The following is a 24,618-nucleotide window of genomic DNA, read 5'->3' as shown; positions in this document are numbered from 1 at the left end:
GATGATTCCCACAGCTCTACACAGTTTGGAAACTATAAAAATACAACTCATATGAGAACAAAAACACATAAGAAGAAGTGGGTGTATGTGCACCAAACTAAACCACACCAAAACACCATGCTGTGTGTGTTTAGTCATTATAGATGACATAGTGAGTGCTCATATCTACATATCAACATGTAAACACAAAAACTGGACAACTGATAACCTGCTGGTCTGCTTAAATGCTCCTTTAACCCCCCCCCCTCAAATTTGGTTTAGATTTCAAACCCAGATTTGTTGTATTGGTGTAAGTTTTGCTGAAACAAATTGTACACGTTTTACAAAGTCAGTAATGGCCCAGAAAGTTAAGGAAAAAAATGGTCTGCACTTTGCTAAATAAGAACTATTAATTATTATAATGATTTTCTTGAAAGATTGCAAACAAATAACTGAAAAATATTTTTAAAAATCCCACAAACATAAATGAAATAAAAGAAAATGAAAGTTGAAAAAAATTAGAAAAATGTAATATCATACGTGATGTCCCCCGTGTCTTGTTCACGCACACGCGCGTGCGTCACTAACAGAAACGTAACGGTGACCTCACCGAGGGTATATAAGGGCAACACATCAATTAGAATTTCCCTTTTGCACCTGAACTTGACTCGAGTTGACCTGTTGCAAAAAAAAAAAGCTGTGAAAAAGCGAACTCTTGGAGATTTTTTCACTTGGAGAGAAACCACCGGAGAACGGATCCTGCTGAAAAAGCAAATCTATTGGAGAACCTATCTTCTGAAAAAACTTGGATATCTTGGACATGGCCTTCCGACTACCTGAGGGATACGTCCCGTGGAGAGCCCGGGTCCAGTGGGACGGCGAGGATAGAGGTAAGACAACTTTTACATTTATTTTTTATTATTAGGTTACAATTCGTCGATGCACAGCCTTAAAACCTTTAAAAGATTTCTCAGTATGTAAAAATGTAACTTTTTGACTTTAAAAGTGCACAGTTCACATCAGGTCATTAGGTCAGTTGGGAAAATCCAGATGTGGTAAAAACAGACACTTATCTGGTGATTTATTTGTGTAAAATGATTATTTGATGGATATAATTTCTCAAACGTGCAGAATTAATTAACAATTAGTGTAGTGCTTTAAACACACTGGTTTTTTTTTTTGGGTTTGATGATATCAAAATGTGCAAATGTTGAATCGAATTTTTTTGGAAAAAGATTAAAATTTCATATGATGCCAAAAATACATTTTTCTTGTGCACCATGGACACGATGGAACGTTTAGCTCTGAACGTCAGGGCGTCATGACGTACAGGTGTAAACACACCAGGGCCTGTTCTTATGTTTGAATGTGACCCTGAGCTTTTTTTTTTTTATTCTTGAAGCTTGACTTATTATTTCGGGAGCTGATACAGAATTATCTCGCACTTTCATGTTCAAAGTTTATCACGTTAAATGAACTTAATCAAAGTTTTCTTCCGAAAGTACCAAAATATAAATGTTTTTAAGAAGGAGATGGAAGATGTCTCTTTTTGAGTTTGTTGTGTTGAGTTATCAGAGTTTGTAGCTGACATGTTGGCAGTCTACTCTGATAACAGGGAAATGCTGTAATGGTATTTTTTTGCACGGGATTTGCAGCTCATATACGTGGAGACTAGTTGGTTACAAACCACTATTTTGATCTGCACAGAATTATAACAGTTGTAAGAATATTTTGGAGAAACTTTTATGTTGGCTGCACATGGATTTATCAGTGTAACCATGGTTACCATTAATTTATGCACCTTATGCCCACTTTAACACACAAGTCATTCTGTGTTATGTTCTAAAAGAATGTGTTTACCCAGTGCTTGTACACAGCAGCGAGTGGATCACCTCTTTGCTGTTGGTAGCTTTGTAACACATGTAGAGCAGTTGTAGTTGGCTTAAGGTTGTATCATATATTTAAACTATAAACAATTTTTTCTAACTTAAGCTTTGCTTGTTTAGTCCTAATGATATAAGAAATATTACAATTTGAATTCAGGTTTTTCAGGTGAGTTAACATTTTTCTCTAAGGTGTTGCCCACTACATCATTGAGCGCCCTGCAATAGATGGCCAGCCTGAAGTTATCAGGATTCTGGATGACGACATCGAAGACCATCGCCCAGCCCAGATTTTTGGTGAGGAGGAGGACAATGTCAACGACGATGTCAGCGACAATGTCAGTGAGGAGGAGGAAGAGTTCTCATCTGATGAAGATGACTGGTCTGATGACAGCCCGGACTCAGGATACAGCACCATGACGGACGATGAGGACGACCCTGAACACAGTGAGGATGACGACAACAGACCTCGCTCGCCTCTCCCGCTCCCACCGCCAAACTTTTGGCAGGAGTGGCGTCAACAGTGTCGACCTTTCCCAGCTGCTGCTCCTCTCGCCGCTCCCACTGGTCCCACTCGTGTTCTGGACGCTGCTCCCTCAACCTCAGGCCTCAGCACCTCCACCAAGAGGACCAGAGAAGAGAGAGACACGGAGCAGGTAGGTATGAAGAGACCGAGGAGGGACGACGAGGACAACCCTGAAGAGCCCACTCCCTCAACCTCAGGCCTCAGCACCTCCACCAAGAGGACCAGAGAAGAGAGTGACACGGGGCAGGTAGGTATGAAGAGACCGAGGAGGGACGACGAGGACAACCCTGAAGAGCCCACTCCCTCAACCTCAGGCCTCAGCTCCTCTGCACACAGGGACCCGGCTCCTTCACTCCCAGGACTCCCTCACTTCACTCCTCTTGGAGTCCCAGGAATCCAGCTCCTTTACTTGCCAAGACGGGATGATGACAGCGACTCCGATTAGGAAAACTGCAACTCTCCCCTTGGAAGAGCTGGTGATACCCCAAGTTGCCCTTGCATCTGGCGAGGCTGTCAAAGCCCTTGGTAGCATCTTGCTCCAGGGCATATTTGTACATATTTGGTAGCTAGATTGTCCCTTTGTAATCTGGAGGGTTGGGAAAGCTACAGGTAGCCTTTCTGGCTTTGTATATAGTTATATTTCTTTTTAGTAATAATTAATTGTAGTAGTAGTGGATAAGACATTTAAATGCATTTTAATACCTTTTTCATCCCAACACTAGTAGCACCACACTAGTAGCAGCAAGCTACCACGCAAGACACTGGCTAAAGATTGGGAGCAATTTTGGGTTCAGTGTCTTGCCCAAGCACAATTCAACAGGTAGACAGGAGGAGCAATCAAACCCACCCTGGCTCTGTCAGTCAGTCTAACCTGTGAGTCTCTGAACACCTTTGGACTCAAAAAAATTCACACAGGCTCAAGGAGAAAATGCAAGACCAGAACCTTCTTTCTGTAAGAGAACAGTGCCAAGCACTGCAACGTGTAATACTGGAAAGAAAAACAAAGGATCAAAGAAAACAACGACAGCAAAACCACCAAAAAACAAACAGACGAAAAAACAAAAAAACAAAAACAAAAACAAAAAAACAAAAAAAGAAAACCACTGCAGGTAATGTATGAAATGCTCATGACATGATGTGTGAGAAAAGGTAGGTATGAATGTCTGAGCTGCAAAGAAAATGACTATTATAATTATTTTATCCTTTTTACTATGTTGTTATTTGATTTTTAACTAAGCTGTAGATTCCCATACAGAGGTAAGTGAACAGTTATTAACAACATTAACAAAAGTGTCCTGCAAATTTTAATTTCACTTATGCACCAGATCAGAGGTTATTTACTCACTCATGCTTGATGTATTTTTTTTAGAAGGTGTAGATGCTTTACCAGACAAAGGTAAGTCAGTGCTTAATGGCAACATTAACAAATGTCTCCTGTAAGTCTTCATATTACTTGTCAATACCTCAGTAGTGTTACTGATATTTCTTAATAATCTATCATTGTGTTGCACCTCTGACAGAGCAGAGCTGTTGTATCACAAGTAAACCAGCATTTTCTTTCTTGTTACTTTCGTTCTTTCCTCTGCAACAGAGAAGGTGTGTTTGCTCCAGACCAGATGAGAAGGATGGATGACTGCAGGACTGGAGAGTGGTGGTGCCTGTTTTTCACTCCCCTAAGTAAGAAATCCCTACAAAAGTACCACTCATTACATAAAGTGATGATAAGCTGAAGTTAACATTACATTCTGTATATGGATTACATTTATTATATATTCTTGAATATTATTCCATTTAAAATTACATCATTATGCAAAGGTAGTGTTGTAACGCACAAAGTGATTCATTACTTGTTTGACTCTTTGACAGGGCAGGACTTCAGCGGTGTCTTCAGCGGTCCTGGAGCAGCTGAGAGTGGACAGCGACCACTGTCAGCAGCCTGTATCGCTGCAGGCACAGTCTGAAGATCCAGTGAGTACCGTGATGACCCCTCCACCCCAACACCACCCTCTCCAGTCACCAGCCAAGACGATGAGGAGCGTCCCGACCCTACCTGCACAGAGGAGGTTTGCAACATGTGCTTCCTCTGTGCTGGTGGATTTGGGAAGCTCTTCACGCACACAGGAAGCTTTCACCACCAGTCAAGAAAGACACTGATAGTTCAGACTGAATGAGAAAAGAGTTAATTCTAAGAAAGTATTAAACTTTGTTGCATTCAATATAGTATGTTACTGTAGTGGAATAATACTGTACAATAAGCACTATGTACAAGACAAAGTATTTCTAATGTTTTTAATATTATAAATAATAATATAATCTTGCATGTATAATTCAGAAATCTTACATAATAATGAAATAATGTTTTTGATTTTCATTTGACTTGATGATGAATTCAATAAAACAGTTACATCTGACACGACAGTGTTTTCTGTGAGATCATCTATCCTCAGTGATGTTGGGTAAAGCAGCTTAAATGCAGATAAAGGTAAACTGAGACATGCTGTGATGAGTGTAGTAGAAATATTCTCCTGATCATTGCTGATCGAGTCAAGGAAGCTAATCACCTACTGTTTTTCATGATGATGTGTAACTCATATTCAGAACACTGGAAAGATGCTGTGTAGCATCGCTGCTCTGTTGTTTTTGAGAGCACAAGTTGCACCTTTAACATAACTGGTAAATATGTTTACTTTTAAAATGACTAGATATTAACATATGTGATTTTGGTCAGTTTTTGAAACATTTTTGAGAAACAGCTGATGATCAACACATCCAAACATGTTTTATTGAGTCTCAAAGACACACAACCACAAATTTGTCTACCTGTCACTTGACCACATCAGTGACCACAACACTTAACTGACATTTTATGAATATGTTTATGTTCATGTTGAATATGTTTTATATTTTAGATTCTTCAAAGTAGCCAACATCAGGTTTGCGTACTCTTCTTTCAATCAGATTCGTGAGGTAGTCACCATCTCTCGTGCAGGAAATTCATTCATGAAAGACCTGAAATGATGACACATTTGGAGCATAGGGCAGGTGGACAACAGTGTTAAATGCATGTTAGAATGGGGAGAATTGTTACTTAGTTTCCTTAGGGTGACTGGACTTGACAAACAAATTTGAAATGAATGAATGTAAGGGAGAACAGGAACAGAGAGTGGCAACAATGCAACATCGTGGATGCCAATTACCGTCAAATCCTAACGAAGAAGAGAAACAAATTGGCACGACTGGAAAGAAGCATGCATGTTTCATGGATGTATTTTTCCAGCTACATACTGTGGGGGGCAGCAATGTGCCGGAAGTACAAGAGGAAGAAGAAGGAGAAGAAGCATGGTTGTTAGCTCGTTTAAGTAGCCTGTGTGTGTGTAGTTGCAGGTACTGTGCAGATAGTTGGTTTTTAGTTGTAGTCATACAGTCTAAGATTATAGCGGACATCTCCACAACAACTATGGAGGCAGCCGACGAGTTCATGAAATACCGTTCCCCTCTGGTGTCTCGATACGCCAGCAAGGAGATGGCCTACAACTTCAGTGACAGAAAGAAGTTTACTACATGGAGGAAGCTGTGGATCTGTCTGGCCAAGGCTGAGAAGGTATGCGACAATTGTAGCAACCGTAGCCCGTGTCTTTCAGTTGGAATACCAGTTTTCTGTGTTCACACGTGCACTATATGCACGTTTCTGTTTAGTCTTCGAAAGAAAATATTCAACCTTCACAGAGCCATATCATATTTCCTGTTCTAAATTTAGATAACCTAGCAGCACTCCCTATCTGTCTGCATGGTTGCCTGAATATATTTGGCAGTATTTTACAAAATAAAGATTTTTGCAACTTGTTGAGTCAGTCAGATTCAACATTCAATCAGTTGAATCAATTTGCTGCTTGACGTCCTTTGAAATATTTTAAAATGAGGCCTCCTTACCTAAAAATATCACACATGAATGTAGACTTATTCAGCCCATAACATGAAAGGATTAGTTAAATACAACTGACCATATTTTTATTTTTTAAAACCACATAGGACTCAACTAATAAGACTTGTTAGTTAAATGTCTTGTTTTGTCTGACCAACAGTCCAAAACTTTAACATTATTATTATTATTATTATTATTATTATTATTTCTTTTCAATTTAAGTGATCTATAACAGAGAAAGGCATCTGTTTCTCACACTGGACAAAGTGGAACTGGGGATTGTTTGACATTTATGGTTGAAAAATGACTGAAATTGTATGATTATCATCAAAATAGTCAAGTAATCTTCTATCCAGTTGACTAATTCATACATTAACTAATCAGTTTAGTTTGTATGCACAAAAATGTTCATCAGAATGGCTGCTGATCAAAGCCCCAGAATTATATTGTCCTGTATTTAGATGATAACTTTTCTCATTGATGCACCATCCTGTGGTTTATACTATGATATCACAGAAATAAAGGACACAAAATCCAGCAGTAATAGTCCAACAAACCTCAGTGTTATTCTTTTGTGTCCCCTTATATAGCTTTTAGTGTGATGTTTTTGGTTTCCTTGGAAACTGTGGGATCTTCATTAGAATTTAAAAGACATTTCTGTGGGCTTGAACAATGTTTAGCTGCACAGTGTGAGTCTGTAAAAATAGCTTCAAGGGTTATGAGAAAATACCCTCTGAACTATAATGACACTCCTGACATTTAACATTCGATCCCTTTAAGGTCCCCCAGCCCATGATTTAATACACAGTGGTCACAGTTTATCAAAAGACATGACAGAAGTTTTACTAAGGGGACTTTTGCAGTTTCTGATGATTTCACCAGACATCTGTCTTGTAATTCTTATAATTCACCAAAGTGATTTCTGCATTTGTCTTATTAAAGGGCAAAGGGTGGTGGTGGGTTAACTGTTGACAGTCCCTCTCTCACATGCATCACCTCACATGACCTGTTAAACACACACATGCACACACACTAATCAGAGCTGATCAGAGTCCATTTCTCCTACTTTTCCTGTACTCTCAGGTCTTCTTCAGGGGTTAGTTTTGCTACAGTTTGTTTAATGTGCAGAGATAGTCAGGCCTCTGGCTGCCACTGCGTGGTATGTGTATGAAAATAGCATGCAGAGAATGTCACAAGCAACAGGAGCCAGTCCCCTGGGAGGCTGTGTTTTATTGACCTTAGCCTAGCTCAGCCTGCTCTGTAGCCTTTTTGGTGTTTTGAACTCAAAACTTTTTACATTTTCTATTAGATTTGTTGTGTTGAGTCAATATGTACTTGGAATTGGCCGTTGACACCGCAGGGTTTGACCTTGTTGGGTCCTGAACTGTGTTATTACATGCAGGAGGGAGAGGTATTTTCAGGGTTTAAGACCAATTTCTTAATCAACCCATTCCTATCACATGACTGCTCTGTCCTAATAGAGAAAACTCAAATCTAATCAGGACACTGAGTGTCTCCTCACGAGGACAGGACATGCCTGTCAAGACTCTTGAAAAGACAGAAAAGATCATTAATGTCATCAGCAGACTGATTGTCCTCTGTTCACCCATCTGAAAGAGAGATATTATTGATTCGTCTTTATCTTTTATGACAATCAATTGAGCAAGAAAAGTTTATTTATAAAGCACCTCTCACAGACACGAGACTCACAGACTCAGACTCAGATTTAATTTAACTGCAAACAGTCAAACAGTCTGCCCAAATATCTTTTCTCTATTTAATATATGGCTGAAGCTCTTGGTAAGCAAACAGTTGTTAATGCTAACATTGGCTATGTAGTGATAGAAAAAACGTACATATATCAGCGTTAACATCATTGCAAATTAAATATGTTTTAAAACCGTTAAACAATAGATTAAATTGTAACTTCACAAATTCTGATGTGGACAGTCCTCTTTCTCACTGTGGCTCTGTCTTCATTGTCGCCCTCTTCAGGCTTTGGGTCTCCCCATTACAGACGCCCAGATCCAGGAGATGGAGAGCCATGCAGAGGATATTGACTTTGTGATGGCAGCTGAAGAGGAACGTAAGCTCAGGCACGATGTCATGGCTCATGTCCACACCTTTGCACACTGCTGCCCCACTGCTGCTCCCATCATCCACCTCGGAGCCACCTCCTGCTACGTTGGAGACAATACTGTAAATATTGTCAATATTACATACACAGCTGTAGCCTGAATTATTAACTTGATCACATGAACAGTAATCCTGTATATTGTCTCATCTTTATCGCTTCCTGTGTGTGTGGAAGTTCACACCAGTGCTAACTCAGTTCCTCTATAGAAAACATAAAACTACAATGGGATTGTTTGTATAGCCTCTCAAGTACAAAGTGCTTTTCCTTAAAACTTTTCATGTTCTCTAAGTTGTTGTGTTTTTCCTCCTCAGGATCTGATTATGCTGCGTGATGGATTTGATATTCTCTTGCCTAAGGTGAGGCTCAGCTGTTTGCCAGAAAATATGCACACCCATCCAGTGGTGCATCTGTGAAATCAGTGGAAATAGGGCCATAATAACTCTGTGTTTCTGTATGCCTCAGCTGTTACGTAACAAGTCAGCAGTGCAGAAATAATCACCTTTTTTTGTAGTGTTTTGTCACAAAAAATGCAAACCAGATGCAAGCTTAATACGTGTTGTATGGGCATGGGTAATAACAGTGTATAATGCAATAATGAAAATGCTAAAAGCCTTTGTTTTGATTTCCACAGCTGGCCAGAGTCATTGACAGACTGGCAAACTTTGCAGAGAAATACGCTGACCTCCCCACACTTGGCTTCACACACTACCAGTGAGTCTGAATACAGCTACTCAGCATATTTATCTTAATTCACCCTTAATTCTATTCTATTTATATTCTTTTCTATTCTATTTATATTCTGTGTTGTTTGCAAACTGTCCTGCATGCTGCCCTGTCTTTCGTTCGCAAACTGTTGTTGCACTGCCCTGTGTGATGTGTTGTGTCTGTATTTGCTGCTGGAAATGTAATTTCCCCGAGGGAGTCATCCCAAAGGGATCAATAAAGTCTGTCTAAGTCTAAGTCTAAGCTGCACTTCTTTGAGGGTTGCCTCATCACACGCATCTTATTTGCAATGTTACCATGTGTCTTTATCAGTTTGCTTTGGGCTCCATCTCTGAGGCCTGATTTTTCTAACTTAGTGTGCCTCATGCTCTCTTTCACTCTCTACAGGCCTGCTCAGCTGACCACAGTTGGGAAGCGAGCTTGTCTGTGGCTGCAGGACTTTATCATGGACATGAGGAACCTTCAGAGAGCCCGTGATGATCTACGTTTCAGGGGGGTCAAGGGGACCACTGGGACCCAGGCCAGCTTCCTGCAACTCTTTCAGGGGGATCATGACAAGGTATAGATAATCATCACCTACCTCAGTTAAAATTTTGAATTATGTTGCTAATATGACACTACAGGAGTTGTGAAATAGCTTCATGGTGTTCTTACCACTTCTTATCACTGGTTGTGTGATGTGATTTTTTTATATTACTGTGGAGGCGGTTACACGTACAACACTTGAATCCAAGACAAATTTCCCCCCAGGGACAATAAAGTGTATCGTATCGTATCGTATCGCATCGCATCGTATCGCATCGCATCGCATCGCATCGCATCGTATCGTATCGTATCGTATCGTATCGCATCGCATCGCTATCGTATCGTATCGTATTGTATCGTATCATATCAAATCTTCATTTAGATATAAATTAAGAGCTCAGTGATTTAGTAATTTGTCTTCTAATTTGTTTAATTGTACCAATTATGTTTCATGCTTTGTTCCACCAGGTGGAGGAGCTTGACAGGATGGTGACAGAGATGGCTGGCTTCAAAAAGTAAGTTCTTTACTAAGAAGAATTCCTTCTGCTGTTTCCATTCCTCAGTAGATTCATGTCTGTTCTTTTAGTATAATGAAATAAAATAAGGGTGATGCTTCTTAACAGGTTATTGAGACTTCCCTTGTTACAAACCCTCATGATATTATTCCTCTCTTACCCAGAGCCTACCTCGTGACTGGCCAGACATATAGTCGCAAAGTGGATATTGACTGTTTGTCCAGCTTGGCCAGTTTGGGAGCTACTGTTCACAAGGTCTGGAGACACACAGATAAATGTCTCCATCTAGTGTTGTTTTTAATGGACTAACTTGATGCATCTGCCTGCTGTAGATCTGTACAGACATCCGCCTGCTTGCGAACCTGAAGGAGATTGAAGAACCTTTTGAGAAAGAGCAGATTGGTATGTTCACAGGTGTTTACCTGCATTTATATATAGCATTTGTCTTAGAATATGGTCAGATATTTCGTTTACAATAATAAAAAAAAATACAATCTGTTGTAACTAATAAAACACACACCACTGTATTGTTGTCCATACTGAAAATATCACTCAGTTGCTGTTTACAAATGTTTGCTGATGTGAACGACATCAAAAAAAGAGTCAGTGTAACATTCTCGTGCCACCTCCAGGTTCGAGTGCTATGCCCTATAAGAGGAACCCCATGCGTGCGGAACGTTGCTGCAGCTTGGCCCGACACCTGGTGGCGCTGATGGCCGACCCTCTGCAGACGGCCTCGGTGCAGTGGCTGGAGAGGACACTGGACGACAGCGCTAACAGGTCAGCAATCCCAGACATGCATTCATTCGCCATCATACCACATATGCAGACAAAGACTCTCAAACACTTTAAAACCCTAAAAATTTAAGGTTTTAGCCCAATTAATGCTTTTTAGTGGATCACTGCCAACTTGTTTTGTGTAGTGAATTTGTTATTTATCAAGATGCTCTACATGTTCACTAAACAACTGCTTGTTACTGAATAAGCTCAAGGTTTCCAGATACTTGCACATGCAACTGACATGAACTCATTGCAGGAGGATCTCCCTGCCCGAGTCCTTCCTTACAGCGGACATCATCCTCAGCACCCTGCAGAACATCACAGAGGGACTGGTGGTCTACCCCAAAGTCATTGAGAGACACATACGCCATGAGCTTCCTTTCATGGCAACGGAAAACATTATTATGGCAATGGTTAAGGCTGGAGGAAACAGACAGGCAAGTGCTAGAGTTGCAGGCAACTGAACTTCTTTTAGGTTCCTTGAAGACATTTCACCTCTCAAGTTCTGAACCTTCTGAACTGAAGAAGCCTTTCAGATGAGAGGTGGAGTGTCCTCAATGAACCTGAAAAAATCTCCAGTTGCTGTCAATTCTAGCACTTATGACTACCATGACCTGGATGACTGAGAACCTACACAGAGAAGTGGGAGGAGGAAGTACTCCACGGGGGATATTGTTCAGTGAGCATGACATAATACATCAAGATCTGAACATAAAGCAATAAGTCATTTATTATGCTAGAGATATAGTTTACTCAACTAGAAAGGCCGGTGGTAACTGGAAACAATTCTGTTTAAACCTTAAACCTTTGTTCCAGACATTTGTTTTGACTTCTTTAACTAAAGGACCAGTGTGTAGGATTTAGTGGCATCTAGCAGGTTACAAACAACTGAATACACGTCCCCACACCCCTCCCTTTTCAAGTGTGTCTGACAGTCTACAGTAGCCATCAGGTGTCAAAATGGTACCAGCTGATGCACTGACTAGTCTGTCAAGTGAAGAGGTTTGTTTATATAGCTATATTTAGATCTTGTATTTAGGTGTTAATCTGTGAAGCTGACATGGACTCTTTCCTTTCTTCTTCGTTTTCCATATACAAGTGGTGGTGTCAGTGTAAAAAGGTGAAAGGTATTTGGTTTGTCCATTCTGGGCTACTGTAGAAACATGGCAATGCAACATGGTGGACTTTTTAGAAGTTCCCTATGAAGCTATAAATGGTTCATTCATTCATCAGCACAATTATTAGTTTTTAGGTGATTATACATCAAAACAATTACGCATGTCATGTTCCATTTCTGTCAATAGAGCCCTGTAAATGTTACACACTTGGTCCTTTAAGAGATAATGTCTTTTTGGCATCAAATATTCTCTCCAATGAATTTAACTAAAAACTAAAGTGATCATCTACTCGGTATAATCAACTTTTGAGGTCAAAATAACAGTTAATACAGTATATGATGACACATTTAGATGTTGACTCTGCTGTCATGGAAACAATCTTACTGTCTCTAGAGTTGCCACAAACCAGGCAAATCAGCTAATAATGTATTCAGGTCAACTTTGTATATGTGTCTACTTTGTGCTGCATCTCTCCTTCAGGACTGCCACGAGAAGATCCGTGTTCTGTCCCAGGAGGCTGCAGCTGTGGTCAAACAGGAGGGAGGTGATAACGACCTTCTGGCCAGAGTCCAGCGAGACCCCTACTTCGCCCCTATCCTGGGCCAGCTGGACGCCCTGCTGGACCCCAAAACCTTTATTGGCCGCGCTCCACAGCAGGTATGACAGGAACAATCCCCTGTCTTTTTTCTAGGCTGCTTTTCTGCCATTATAAGTGTGGTTACTTTTAAGCAAGTGTATACTGCATATATACACACGTAGGTATCCTCTGTTTTTTTGGCTGATAGATTCTTTCCTTCTGCTGTGTCCTCCTTCCTTTTTTAGGTGGCTAGGTTCCTGTCTGAAGAGGTACGCCCTGTGTTAGAACCATACAAAGCGAAGATGGATGTCAAGATTGAGCTTGAGCTCTGACACACACACTCTGACTTGTGCACAAGTCAGGAGAAAGAAACCTCATGGTGTGTGGCCGTGGTAAATGGTGCATGTTATTTCAATAAAGAACATTTCTTGATTTAACGTCTCTTCATCATAGTTTTCATTACTGCCTGCTGCATTTGAATAAGAATTTTAATGAAATATAACTTGTATAAAAGATGATAAATAATATTGTGGCAATAAATTATATTAGTAATGTTCCTATCGTCTTTATTGACAGGAACCAAAGGTCATATATGCTTCCAGGGCTTTTACAACATACTTCCTCATTTAAAAAAAAAAAAGCTCATTAAATGCTTGGGTGAATTATTAATCTCCCACTTAACTACTCTGTATTCATTCTGCAGTCATTCACATTCACCAAGTGCTGAGTTTCAGTCAGTAAAGTTAAAACTGCTCAACTGAAACTTCAAATGGTTATTTAGTTTCAGGGGGTTGTTTTCAGTTAACGGAAAGGAAACTCACAGTTAGAACCTGGAGGAACTTGTACAAGGTTGTCAATACAAAAAAAACCAAAAAAACAAAAAAAAAACTGTCTCAAAGTCCAGCCCAGCCCTTTTAAATACAAGCAGTCATGTTACCGTATTTTACAGTGTAGTGCCTCCCCTGTGTATATGCCCCTCCTCCCTCAGTAACTACACCCTTTTAACACCACATACCAAACACAACCATTAAGATCATTTTTATTGTATGCTTCTGATACACAGTTAACTAATCACTCCATGTGTGCAATGTCAGGGCAAAGTGCAGCACTGTCCCAGCTCATATAATGTACTAGTGTCATTATGGTAAGGACCAACTACTTTTCATGAACTTCTAATAGAGACCTGTACCTCAACCAGCAACAAGCCACTCCTCGGCACCAAGTGAGTATGAATGTCTCTCCTCTGCTCACATTGTTCCTCTGAACTTGTTATTGTACGTTTTATATTTTAACAGCATTTTTACACGACTTCTTTCTTTCGTAAGGGAGATGTGGCTTATTTAGTATGTTTCCCATTCATATTAACCAAGTAGCAGCTGTTCTGCAACATGTGGCTGTGGGCATTACTCCCTGTCTCTCTGGCTGTCTTTGGCACTGTGGGCATTTGGACTGTGTGAGTACTCAGCCCTCGTTTCCCAAAACTGAGCAAGAATGTTATTTACTGAGAACTTGCCTAGTGTTTACTGAACTTTTAGAACCTCTTTTGTCACTATCAAAATCTGAAAATAAATTTTATGTAATATTTAATGTTATCTGCTGTTATTCTTTCATTTCCCATTGAAGTTACTTTTAAATTGCTTATTTATTTTGGATCCATTTTAAATCTGATTTTTAAAAATGTGACACAGCAACACCTAAAGTGTGTGGAGCACTAAAATGGAGCAGAGGAGATTGATGGACAAAATACATCAATTAGTTTGGTTTCTTGGCCTGCTTGCTTTAAATAGTGTAATATATAATGTAAATAGAACTTTCGGCCCCATTTTCCCACATTGTAGCAACCCACAGACAGTTGTACTCCTCAACTGTATGTGAGAGACCTGCAACCACCTGAACCTGCTTCTGTATGGATACTTTATATTACGACTGCAGTAATCCCGCAGCGCCATGGATTCATCAGTACATGCTACTGATGTTTCAGAGCCGTGGTCAAGGCCATAGATTCTAAGAGAGATGGCAACAGAGAGATGGTTTCTATTTTGGGTGTGAGCTGACTTACTTTTTTAATCAGAGAAAAAAAAAGATACAGCCCTGATACAGTTGTTTTCTTCCCATTAGGTTTGCTGTAGCTGTAACAAACGGATCAGTGAATCTCACAGAAGGAGTCCCTTTCATCAGGTGGGCATAAAACGTTAGTACAGTAGTTAAACTGAGCAGACAACCTGCTGTAGAGAGTTTCACCTCTTTAAATGAACTTCAAATCCCTGCTGGTTTTCCTTAACTCATGTAGCAAAATACCAAGCCACTTCGGTAATTAACAAAGCAATGCTGAATGACCATGATTCCATTTTCTCTTTTTCTTTTGTTAGTGAGTGTGGCACATACACGCCTCAGAGCTGTCTCTTCTCCCAGATCTGCAATATCTGCTCTGTGTTAGGTAATGACTGATGTATTTATAGCCAATCTTGACAGGAGGGTGGGAGTCCCTCTTTACTAATGTTCCTGTGGGCCTACACACTAAGTTCAGTCTGCTTCAAAGTTCATTTAGAGCTACTATTATACAGAGCTGTAGTAGGCAAGTTTCTGTTTGGAATGGAGATTTCCATTTGATTTTTTGTTTGTTTGTTTATTTCCCCTCTCACACCATGGAGGGTATCTGGATCTAGTGTATCCAGATCTGTCAGTGTCCTTCCTCTGATAGGTTGGATGTTGGTGTTGGTAGACGGACATGCTCAAATTTTAAAGTGACATAGTCTTTCTTAAAATTTTACTTACTAATTCTGTGCGACTTCTTTGTAACCATCCTCTGCCCTCCTCTCTCTCCCTCTGTGTCTCTCAGCCCTGTGGATTGTGGTGATCCGTTTCCAGCAGGTTAGGGACTATGGTAATCATGGAAAAGCCAACATTGTCAGCATTGTTTTGGGATTCATCTCCTCTGTGGGAATCTCTGTTATTGGCAACTTCCAGGTAACAGCTCACAAAAATAGGTAAATGAATAAAAAAGAACTTTTGTTTTTCCTTTTCTTTTTCTAACTCATGATTACTTTGTGCTCTCTAACATCTCCACGTCCTCTGCCTGTACCACTTAGCAATCAGTTTTAATGAAGATTCACCTTCTGGGAGCATTCCTGGCTTTCTTTCTTGGCCTGGCCTACTTCTGGGTACAGCTGTTTCTAACCTATCAGGGCTCAGCCGTCTCAGGACAGATGCTGGGTGGGGCCTGCCAGGGCGATGTGCTGCATCCTCTGCACCATCCTGGTCATTGCTAGTATCCTTCATATCTGTATTCGATTAGAAGTAATAAGTAAATATCAAGTCCAAACTAAGTTGAATCTTGTGAAGAACATTCGAATTAAGAGAACAAACAAGGAGATTTTCATCTGATATACTCCTACAGGCCTGTCAGTATTCCTTCACCAACATCACCATGTACTAGCTGGATGTTATTTAACACTTCAAATTATCTGAAGTTTCAACAATTTATCCATTACATTAAGGCATTTATTTAAACATTTATCTCCTACTTTTAGCTAACTTTATTCATTTGTCCATAACTAACTTATTTCAACTGATATCAATTATTTTATTAATTTATTTGCTATTTAATCATTTATCTAGTACTTTTAATGTGAGTCAACTCTTAACCATTTGACCACTACTCTTAGCTATTATTCCTATTTCAACTCTATCTGTTTTAGCCGTTGATGTTGATGTTGAACAGAAGAGACCCAAGAATGGATCCTTGAGGTACTCCACGTGTGATTTTTGTTCTCACAGATTCAGAATGATTAATTCCTTCTCTTGCAAATATGATTTAAATCTATTTAGCACAGTGCCAGAAAGTCCCTCCCACAGTCTGTTGAGCAGTGTCTTACGGTCAACCACGTCAAACACAGCACTGAGAACTAATAATAGTAAACCTGAAATTATTCATGCATCAACGCTCAGACAAATGTCATACAGAACATTAACAAGTGCAGTCTCAGTGCTGTGGTGTGGCTGAAATAAATCCACATATATTAGATAGGTATTTACCCTGAACACAGAACTTGTACGTTACTCCTAAACTCTTAGAGGGATACAATAGTTGTCATGATCATTGGTTTGTTTTATTTTTCTTTTTTAAGCTTTTTGTAGTTAATTCAAATAGATAACTTCAGCTAATGTTGGATGACAGTGCCTGAGATATAGTATCTATTTAGAAAGATCCCTCACATTGTTTGCAACCACAAACCAGGGCAGGAAACTACACACAGAGAGGTACAAGAGGAAGGGGCTAAGAATACAAAGAGACTACATCACACAAAAGAAACGTGCACCTAAGTACAGCTGTGGAAAGTGTGAAAGAAACTGCAAGGCAAACTGTGTATGTACGATACTATTGTGTTTTCCGTGATGTGCCTTTCTGTAGTGTTGTGCTCCTTGACTGCTTTCCCCTCCTTCAGTGAGTGTTCTCCTGAAGACAGGATATCGCTCCTGGGCTGCTGTGTGTGAATGGGTCTTGGTCATGTTCTTCTTTTGCCTGTTCGGCCTTTTTACAGCTGAGTTCAGACACATTGACTGCCACCACCTCACTGTCCAGAACCAAGCTTTGAGGGGTGACTGCTGCCCTGCCTCAATAGAAATGAATGGTTATGTTGTAAATTCACTCAGCTGAACACACATACACATACATAAACATACACATACACATACAACTGCATACAACTGCATGTGGTTCAGACCTCTTAGGCTACCCACAGTTGCTATATTAACTGTCATACCTGTACACTAGATTAATAATGTATATATATTCAATTACTGTAGATAATATTGCTGCTTTATAGTGTCTTTCAGTCACTGGGTAGTTTCTGATCTGGCTATTTATTATATTTTTATATTGTATTTTGAAAGATTCAATTACAGATCTGTTTGATAGCTGTATATTTGAATCTCTCTTTTCTATTTTTTTTCTCTTACTTTGTCTCAAGTGTAAACATAAATATTTACAATTAACTGAGTTGAAAGGAAACACAATAGTTCAAATCACTGCATCAGATAGAGCTTTTGTGTTCACTGATCCTTTGTTTTTATTAAAACAGGAGAAAATCCTCACAATTACAAACCTGGAACTAGAGAGGAGTTGGCATTGTTGCCTACAAATGCCTTAAAGGATCAATCAATCATCAAAATAGTTTAATATTTTTTCAATCAGTTGCCTAATCAGTTAATCAACTAATCATTTAGATCTAAAAATAATAGGAGTTGCATGTAATTGGACAGCTCTGAGCTTCTAAAGCTTGACTTGGCTCATACAGCAGTAATTACATACTAACACATGGTGGCACCATCTAACTGTCATTCACTCGCACAATTTGAACTCTATTCAAATATCACTCCCTTATATAGAAGGTTAAATTAACTGTATATTCCAGCTCCAATCGTGACTAAAAATAGCATCCATTGTAATTTTTTCTGATATGTTTCCTCCAGTAAAATCCCCTTAACACTTTCTCAGCATAGTATTTTATACTCAGTATTATATTTTTTGTATCCAAGTGTAAAATGATGTCATGATTAGTGCCTCGACAGTGAATACCAGGAAAAGTCTGGTCTTTTTCAGCCTCACTCTCCACCTGTCAGCTGGGTCATACGATAGAGGAAGGGGAGCTGAAAAGGAGGATAGAGGTGTGAAGGAAATGATGGGCTAGCAAGAGAAAGAAAAAAAATTCCTTATGACATAATGCATAATGAAAACTGATACTCACTTTTAGATATATGCTTTTATTTTGAAGCCCTTTGCAAAAATTACTGATCAACGCACTATGATACCAGTGAAAATTCATGTTATTCCAGTTCAGCTGGGGAGTTGGTCTTAAGATCAGCGCTCTACAAAACTAAAGATTCTTTCTTTATTATAAAATCTTCTCTGCATGCTGAAAATGCCCTTCATATCTTCAGAAACAGCACTGACCAGCAGGAGCGCTTTGGAGCACCGCTGCCTGATGATCACTTCACTGATGGGAAAATGCAGCTCTGGTGCTGTGCCAGCATGTTTTTGGAAGATGCTTCTGGTTGAGACAGAGGTTCTACATTCAGCACAATTTGTCAGGGCTATTTGAGATGGACAAAACAATGGAGCTCTCATAGCAATGCAGATAGTGGGAGAGGTCCTACTCTTGGCTCCAACGCTCAAAAACTGTTTCTCTCATCCAAGTTCTCTGTTTGTTTAAACATATTGTCTTGGGGTCTGTTGGCACTGTCTGTGGTCGCACTTTGTGATCACATTTTCACTTTTGTTTGTATCTTGCATTGATGTCATTAGAAAAAATCACTGGGGGCATGTAGGGAAGCTTGAGATGGGAATGCTGGGCCCCCAGTGTCCTGCTATGTCTCAGCAGCATTCTTTCACATACTCCATGCTGTGTGATCACCAGAGGGGGGCTTTCACGAGCAGGCACAGGGATCAGACGGACAGCTCGGAATTCTATGGGAATTTCTCAAGAGCTGTTAGTTACCAGTGTTTCTGCTGCAGGCAGCATGCAGATTTTCTACCCACACTTGTGGTTAAACAATGTGGTCTCGGGTCTCTGATAAACTTGTTTACAGCAGCTGACTGGCAACATAAACTTCAGGTTGCTCTGACCTGACAAAGTGGATTACACCTTGCAAACAAACCTTTTTGGTTATCTGACACATAACTTCACCTCAGGCGGTGTGAATATTTTAAATCATTTTCAAAGTGCAGTCTGTCTTGGCTAGCAGTGTCGAAATGACAAAATGTTTTTGAATTATACAGCAGCTCATGCAGAGGAATTCAGAGGGAGAGCTTTGGCGCCAAAATACCCTTAACCCTGCTGTTTTCATTAGTGAGTATAAAAGGCTTCTGATAAAGAAATAAAACTCATAAAATCACCAGGAGCGACGTGCAAAGACTGGGAGGCCCTTGATGTAAATGTCAGAAAAAGGTCTGAATCCTCTATTGTAGTGTAAGAGAACATGGTTTATGTGACACCCACCTTGTTGCTTTTGACTTTGATTCAAGAAGGAGGTAATATCAGACATGCTTTCTAGGCCTATACTGTAATCTCTCCCAACACCTGCTCGTGCTTTCGTCTCTCTTATCCCCTCAACAGCTCTTGAGCAGAAACAATAGCAATACTTTCCTATCATGCAGCGGAGCAGTCGCCTCCAAGTCCGCTATCAGACATTGGAGTGGCTGCCTTCTGCCACTTGGCTTCTCTGCAATAGAGCGACCTGTCAGCTCTTATCATCAGAGAGCCAAATCCTGTGCATTCCACATCGAAAAGGCCACTTTATCTGCAAGACAACCGGATCTGCTAAACGGACGGGAGCGATTAAGTGTTGGGGAGAACGGTTGGTGAGTGGCGGAGGGATAGGGACAGGGTGAGAACGATAAGAAGAGAGATTCGGATTGTCCAGAAATGAGAGAGGGAGATCATAGGGACAGGCAACAGAGTCCCAACAAGATGGACTGAATGATAGAGACAGAGGAGAGAGAAAAACGAAGAGTGGGCACCAGCAGCCGTGATCTCACCCTCCTCTCCTCTCCTTTGGCAGCGGCTTCCAGAAAGCTGCCCTTTCGCTGAAAAATGCCAAGCACACCGCATTCCACCAGCCACACAAAGGCCCTCCCTCGTCTCAGCTGCACAGGCACAATCAGACAAGGGATAATTATATAATTAGGCTGGCTAGTGCAGACAGGGACCCTCAGATGGTGTGTTGGTGTGTCATATTTATGTTATCAGACAATGAAGAGAGTCTGGCCTTATCAGAGGAGGCAGCAGAGTGTGTGGGGGGCTCCAGCTGTAGCACTTAGGAATGGATTGTCACGACAGAGAATAACGAGTCGATAGAATGACCTTCAGCCTGTGGCCCAGCTGAGATCAGGGCATGTATTGTGGCCGAGCCTTGGTGTGTAAGTGTTTGTGTGTGTTGGGATCCTGCAATGTGTGGAGGAAGAGGGGACTTTTTGGGGCTCCCACAACCAAAAACTTGTCCAAGCTGCCATGCTGTAGCTGTGCCAACAGATATGAACACTCTGAGATGCAGTATAGTACACATTCACATTCATGCAGACACACAGAAACACAGTAAATCAGCGGCCTGCAGCCTTTTTTGTCTGATGTACCCTCACACCCCTGTCTGAACCAGGTACTGAAGTTATGCTCCAAATGTATTCATTTGAATGGATAAACTGGATTTTTAACACTAGGCTATACATTAATATATATTATACTGTATATATTATATAAAAGTGGATATTGTTACAATACTTTTTTCATGCAACTGAACTTTCAATGTCATTTGGTGAAGAATTACATTTGAAATGGCAGTGTTGGACATTTCAGCTATTTATTCATTACTTTTTTTAAAGCTAGCTAATTAAGCTCATTTCAATTATGTAGCTTTAGTAATATATAATTAGTAACTACTTCAGCTACTACTTCATGTGTAGATCCATACTTCAACTATAATTTTATCCATTACTTTCAGGAAACTGTTTACATGTCTCTGCTCACTTGCTAACTAACTACTACTACTTTGCATTCTGAACACAAGATGTTAAGATGTTACCACTGACTCAATTCATGGATATGTCAAAAAAAGAAAAAAGAAAAAAAGAAATTATATCATGAATGACTGTTTTTTCAAATCAGTTGAGCTGCTCCACAATCTTTCCACATATCCCTCGATTGCAGAAATACCCTAATGGGGGAATCACTCCACTAAATGACCACTATAATTTACAGTCAAACAGATAAGACCACCTCTGCCCTCTTGTCGAGGCAGGATCCACGCTCCCAGACGAGAATCGAGCCAGTGTCCCTCTTAGCTGGCCACCGCCCAACAATCTCCCCTCGCACTGTGGCCTTGGCTTTGGGTGTGTCTCCACTCGCACGGGACAGCACAGAATAGACTATTGTTGATCGCACAAGACAGAGAGCCAGGGGAAGAAGGAGGGGTGGTGGGGGACTGGAGATGGTGGGGGGAGAAATTTGCTTTTAACGAGCGAGCAAAAAGCACATGGACAGTGAAGCATGGCTCCCCTCCCACTTAAATGCATGTGCACTGATGCAGAGCCACTGGACATTTATCCACACACACACACATGCACACACACATAGACCCCTTAGACTTTGTTTCCTTCCTTCACTGTGTCCAGATAAATGCAATATTTGCTTTGAAATCAGCATGGAGCACCAGATGCTCAAACACTGGGCATCTCAATTTTCATAAAAAGCATCACATCCAGAAGCTCATAAAGCCATGTAAAACTATGTTACTACTAACAATGTCTATAGAAATGTTGTTGTGTAGGACAGGAGCATTGTGAAGAATCCATAGGTGTCCAATAAGTGACATTGTGATCCATTTAACTTATATAAACATGCAAAGCAGAAGACATTATACTAAATGACCCCACTGGATGATTGTGAAATCTTAACACCACATGAGGCCATACATCTTTAGTTAATATCCCAGTGTTACTGATTGCGGCACGATTCAGCAACAGACGTCCTATTTTTATTTGCTCAGAAATTGATATTGATGCAGAGTATAAAAGAAATGTTTCTCAAACAACTTCCATGTTTTTGAATGGTGCATGGTGCATGGTGCATTTTTTAAATCAGAGAACTGTTGTACAGCTATCTTGAAATGACAACTGTTGTACTGTTACCACTGAACCCTCTCAGACCAGGGGATATTGTGATCTGGCTTTGCAAGGATAACTTTACATTGTTTAGTGATGAAACTTTCTTCATTGATGTCTCAAGAGAATAAGCCAGAACCTGATGCATTCAAGAGTCATTAACTTAATGTAAATATATTTTAAATATTGTTTAGCTTAGTTTTTGTAAATTTCAAGGACAATATGATTGGTTTTGCATATTTTAGCCAATTAACCTAGAATTTCCTCACATAATTTACATTTGCTTTGCACCATTTATAAAGCACACTAGGATTTTTACATTGATTTTTAGCTCCAGTGCAACTCTCCATTTTCTGGAAGATAGAAACTCAATCTGTGATGCAGGCTATGCTTTAGAAGAATAATGTGCAACATTAGCCGTTAATAGCTGATGAGTTAAAACATGCAAAACAAGTATGTGGTCCTTTCCATCCATTCTGTTTACATTTTATATTTCTGTTAATTTCTTTTCATCTTAGGTGCAAAGATGCATACACACACACACACACACATATTCCCAAAAATAGTATTCTGATGAGAGAAAACAGATGAGAAACTGTAAAGAATTTCTTTGTCTCTTATAACCACAGGTTGCTGTGTGTTACAGGCAAACAGTCATTAGCACTTGTGAGGCTCCACTTGTCTGTCTCTTTGGTGAGATTACTGCTTTTGAACACATGGAAAACCAGCTCTTCATACGGTAGAGAGTATCACTCTCATAGCAACAAAAACAACCATCTTCAATTACAGATTCTCATCCAGCTTGGAGAAGATATTCACATGTAACCCACTGCTGCAGAACTATATTTGGGCTTTAGACGTTTTAGAGACGTGAGAAACTTAGTGTCTTAGTAGATATGGTTGCCATTACTAAGGTTTTTCTGTTTTTAATCATGCTGTTTTTAGATGTTGGCAACAATTTCTTAAGCTTTGTTTGTCCCCAGAGGTTTGCATTGCTTTGGCGAACATTTTCCAGAGGAAAAAACAAAAACATAATTGGGCAGAGGTCACGTTTATTGCATGGAACATGAATTAAAACTAAAATAAAACTCTCTTTTCATGGTATCTTATGTTAATTTCACTGGTGAAAGTAACATATGAATTATAGAATCAATTATTTGTGTTCAGTGTTGACATAAATGGTGACGGATGTAATATAAAATGACTAAATTGAAAATTAGTCAATTTGTGACTGTGAGCTGAGTCACCCTCTAAAATGACAAGCTTATGCTCCAAATGACCAGTTTCCCACTCACCACAGTTTAACAAAGCCAGTTTCAGATTTGAGAACACAACTTTATAGGTCACTTTAAACTGTGACATGATAAATCAGTATCAAGTTCAGATAGCTCAAGAAAACTCCAATTGTCTGAATTCCCACTCTCCACTGCTAACCTTTTGCATGATGCCAGCCTGCCAGGACCATTCTCTCCTCTCTAATGTCTTGACCTTTTTGTCTCGTTGGAAGACTTCAGAGCTAGGACAGGGCTATAGCTGGTGTGCCACAACAGAAAATACATGCAGGGATTATGTAAGGGCTGTGACATTTTGTGGTGGGCTGTGACCTGCTCCGTTCCTTTACTGCTTTGAGGATCAGTCAGACATTCGCTCAGACAGACCCCTCAAGGTCGGCGCCATTCACGGTCTGAATTGATGTCTTGATGGAGCAGCAGTGGAGTTACAGTAGAAAGGCTCGTCATGGCCTTGTTCGGTGTGATGTAAGTCAACAAAGACATCATTATTAGTGCCACACAATACTTAATATGGCAAATTTGCAGCGCGTTGTTCCTCATCCTTGATGAAATGTAATTCAAAAATGTGTTTTGCTCTTTGGAGCTTTACTGTGCAGAGTGATGTATGGCCAGAAACCTGATGTCTTTTTTCATAATCGTCTATTGACGGGGTAAAGCTTCTGTGCTCTCTTTAAATTTCACTTTAACAGATGTTGGCTGGAGCTAGCTGTGGTCCAACATGCACTAAAACTAAAAACTTCAATCCTCCTGCACACATTCAGTGAGAATGAACTTTTTAGTGAAGCAGTGGAAATCTTGTATCAAATGAAACTTTTATAGAGTCCCATTTGTGCAACAGTTATGTCCACATGCTTACTAAATATGTCGATTGCTCACCTGTCGAAATGACAGGGAGTGCTAAAAGACGGCAGAAGTACAGTTTAAAGTTGAACTGATATAGCAAAATGATTTGTCACATGCTCAGTCAACATAGTGCGCATGTGGAC

General features: G+C 40.1%; 3 protein-coding genes across 3 annotated transcripts; all 3 read left to right on the top strand.

Annotated features, from left to right (window-relative positions):
- The first annotated feature begins 640 nt into the window (after positions 1 to 640).
- LOC127143028 (death domain-associated protein 6-like) lies at positions 641 to 2,833 on the top strand. Its single transcript, XM_051074072.1, has 2 exons — positions 641 to 869; positions 2,055 to 2,833. The coding sequence occupies exons 1-2, from the start codon at positions 800 to 802 to the stop codon at positions 2,831 to 2,833; spliced, it is 849 nt and encodes a 282-aa protein (XP_050930029.1). The 5' UTR covers positions 641 to 799.
- Positions 2,834 to 5,683: 2,850 nt separating this feature from the next.
- Positions 5,684 to 13,122, top strand: adsl (adenylosuccinate lyase). The gene is made up of 12 exons (XM_018667783.2): positions 5,684 to 5,989; positions 8,306 to 8,509; positions 8,759 to 8,803; positions 9,079 to 9,158; positions 9,558 to 9,729; positions 10,164 to 10,210; positions 10,375 to 10,465; positions 10,543 to 10,612; positions 10,843 to 10,990; positions 11,247 to 11,427; positions 12,589 to 12,765; positions 12,931 to 13,122. Exons 1-12 carry the CDS (start codon positions 5,846 to 5,848, stop codon positions 13,015 to 13,017), a joined length of 1,446 nt encoding a protein of 481 aa, XP_018523299.1. The 5' UTR covers positions 5,684 to 5,845; the 3' UTR covers positions 13,018 to 13,122.
- A 105-nt stretch (positions 13,123 to 13,227) lies between these two features.
- Positions 13,228 to 21,298, top strand: tmem150b (transmembrane protein 150B). Its single transcript, XM_051073682.1, is given in 8 exon segments — positions 13,228 to 13,907; positions 14,011 to 14,138; positions 14,804 to 14,863; positions 15,055 to 15,122; positions 15,525 to 15,652; positions 15,775 to 15,870; positions 15,872 to 15,953; positions 17,131 to 21,298. Coding segments are annotated over 7 exon segments (711 nt in total). The 5' UTR covers positions 13,228 to 13,907; positions 14,011 to 14,073; the 3' UTR covers positions 17,343 to 21,298.
- The last annotated feature ends 3,320 nt before the right edge of the window (positions 21,299 to 24,618 follow it).

The sequence above is a fragment of the Lates calcarifer genome, linkage group LG11 (genome assembly GCF_001640805.2).
Source record: "Lates calcarifer isolate ASB-BC8 linkage group LG11, TLL_Latcal_v3, whole genome shotgun sequence".
Taxonomy (NCBI): Eukaryota; Metazoa; Chordata; class Actinopteri; family Centropomidae; genus Lates; species Lates calcarifer.
The sequence above is the reverse complement of the archived record's forward strand: the minus strand, read 5'-3'. Positions and strand labels throughout refer to the sequence as shown.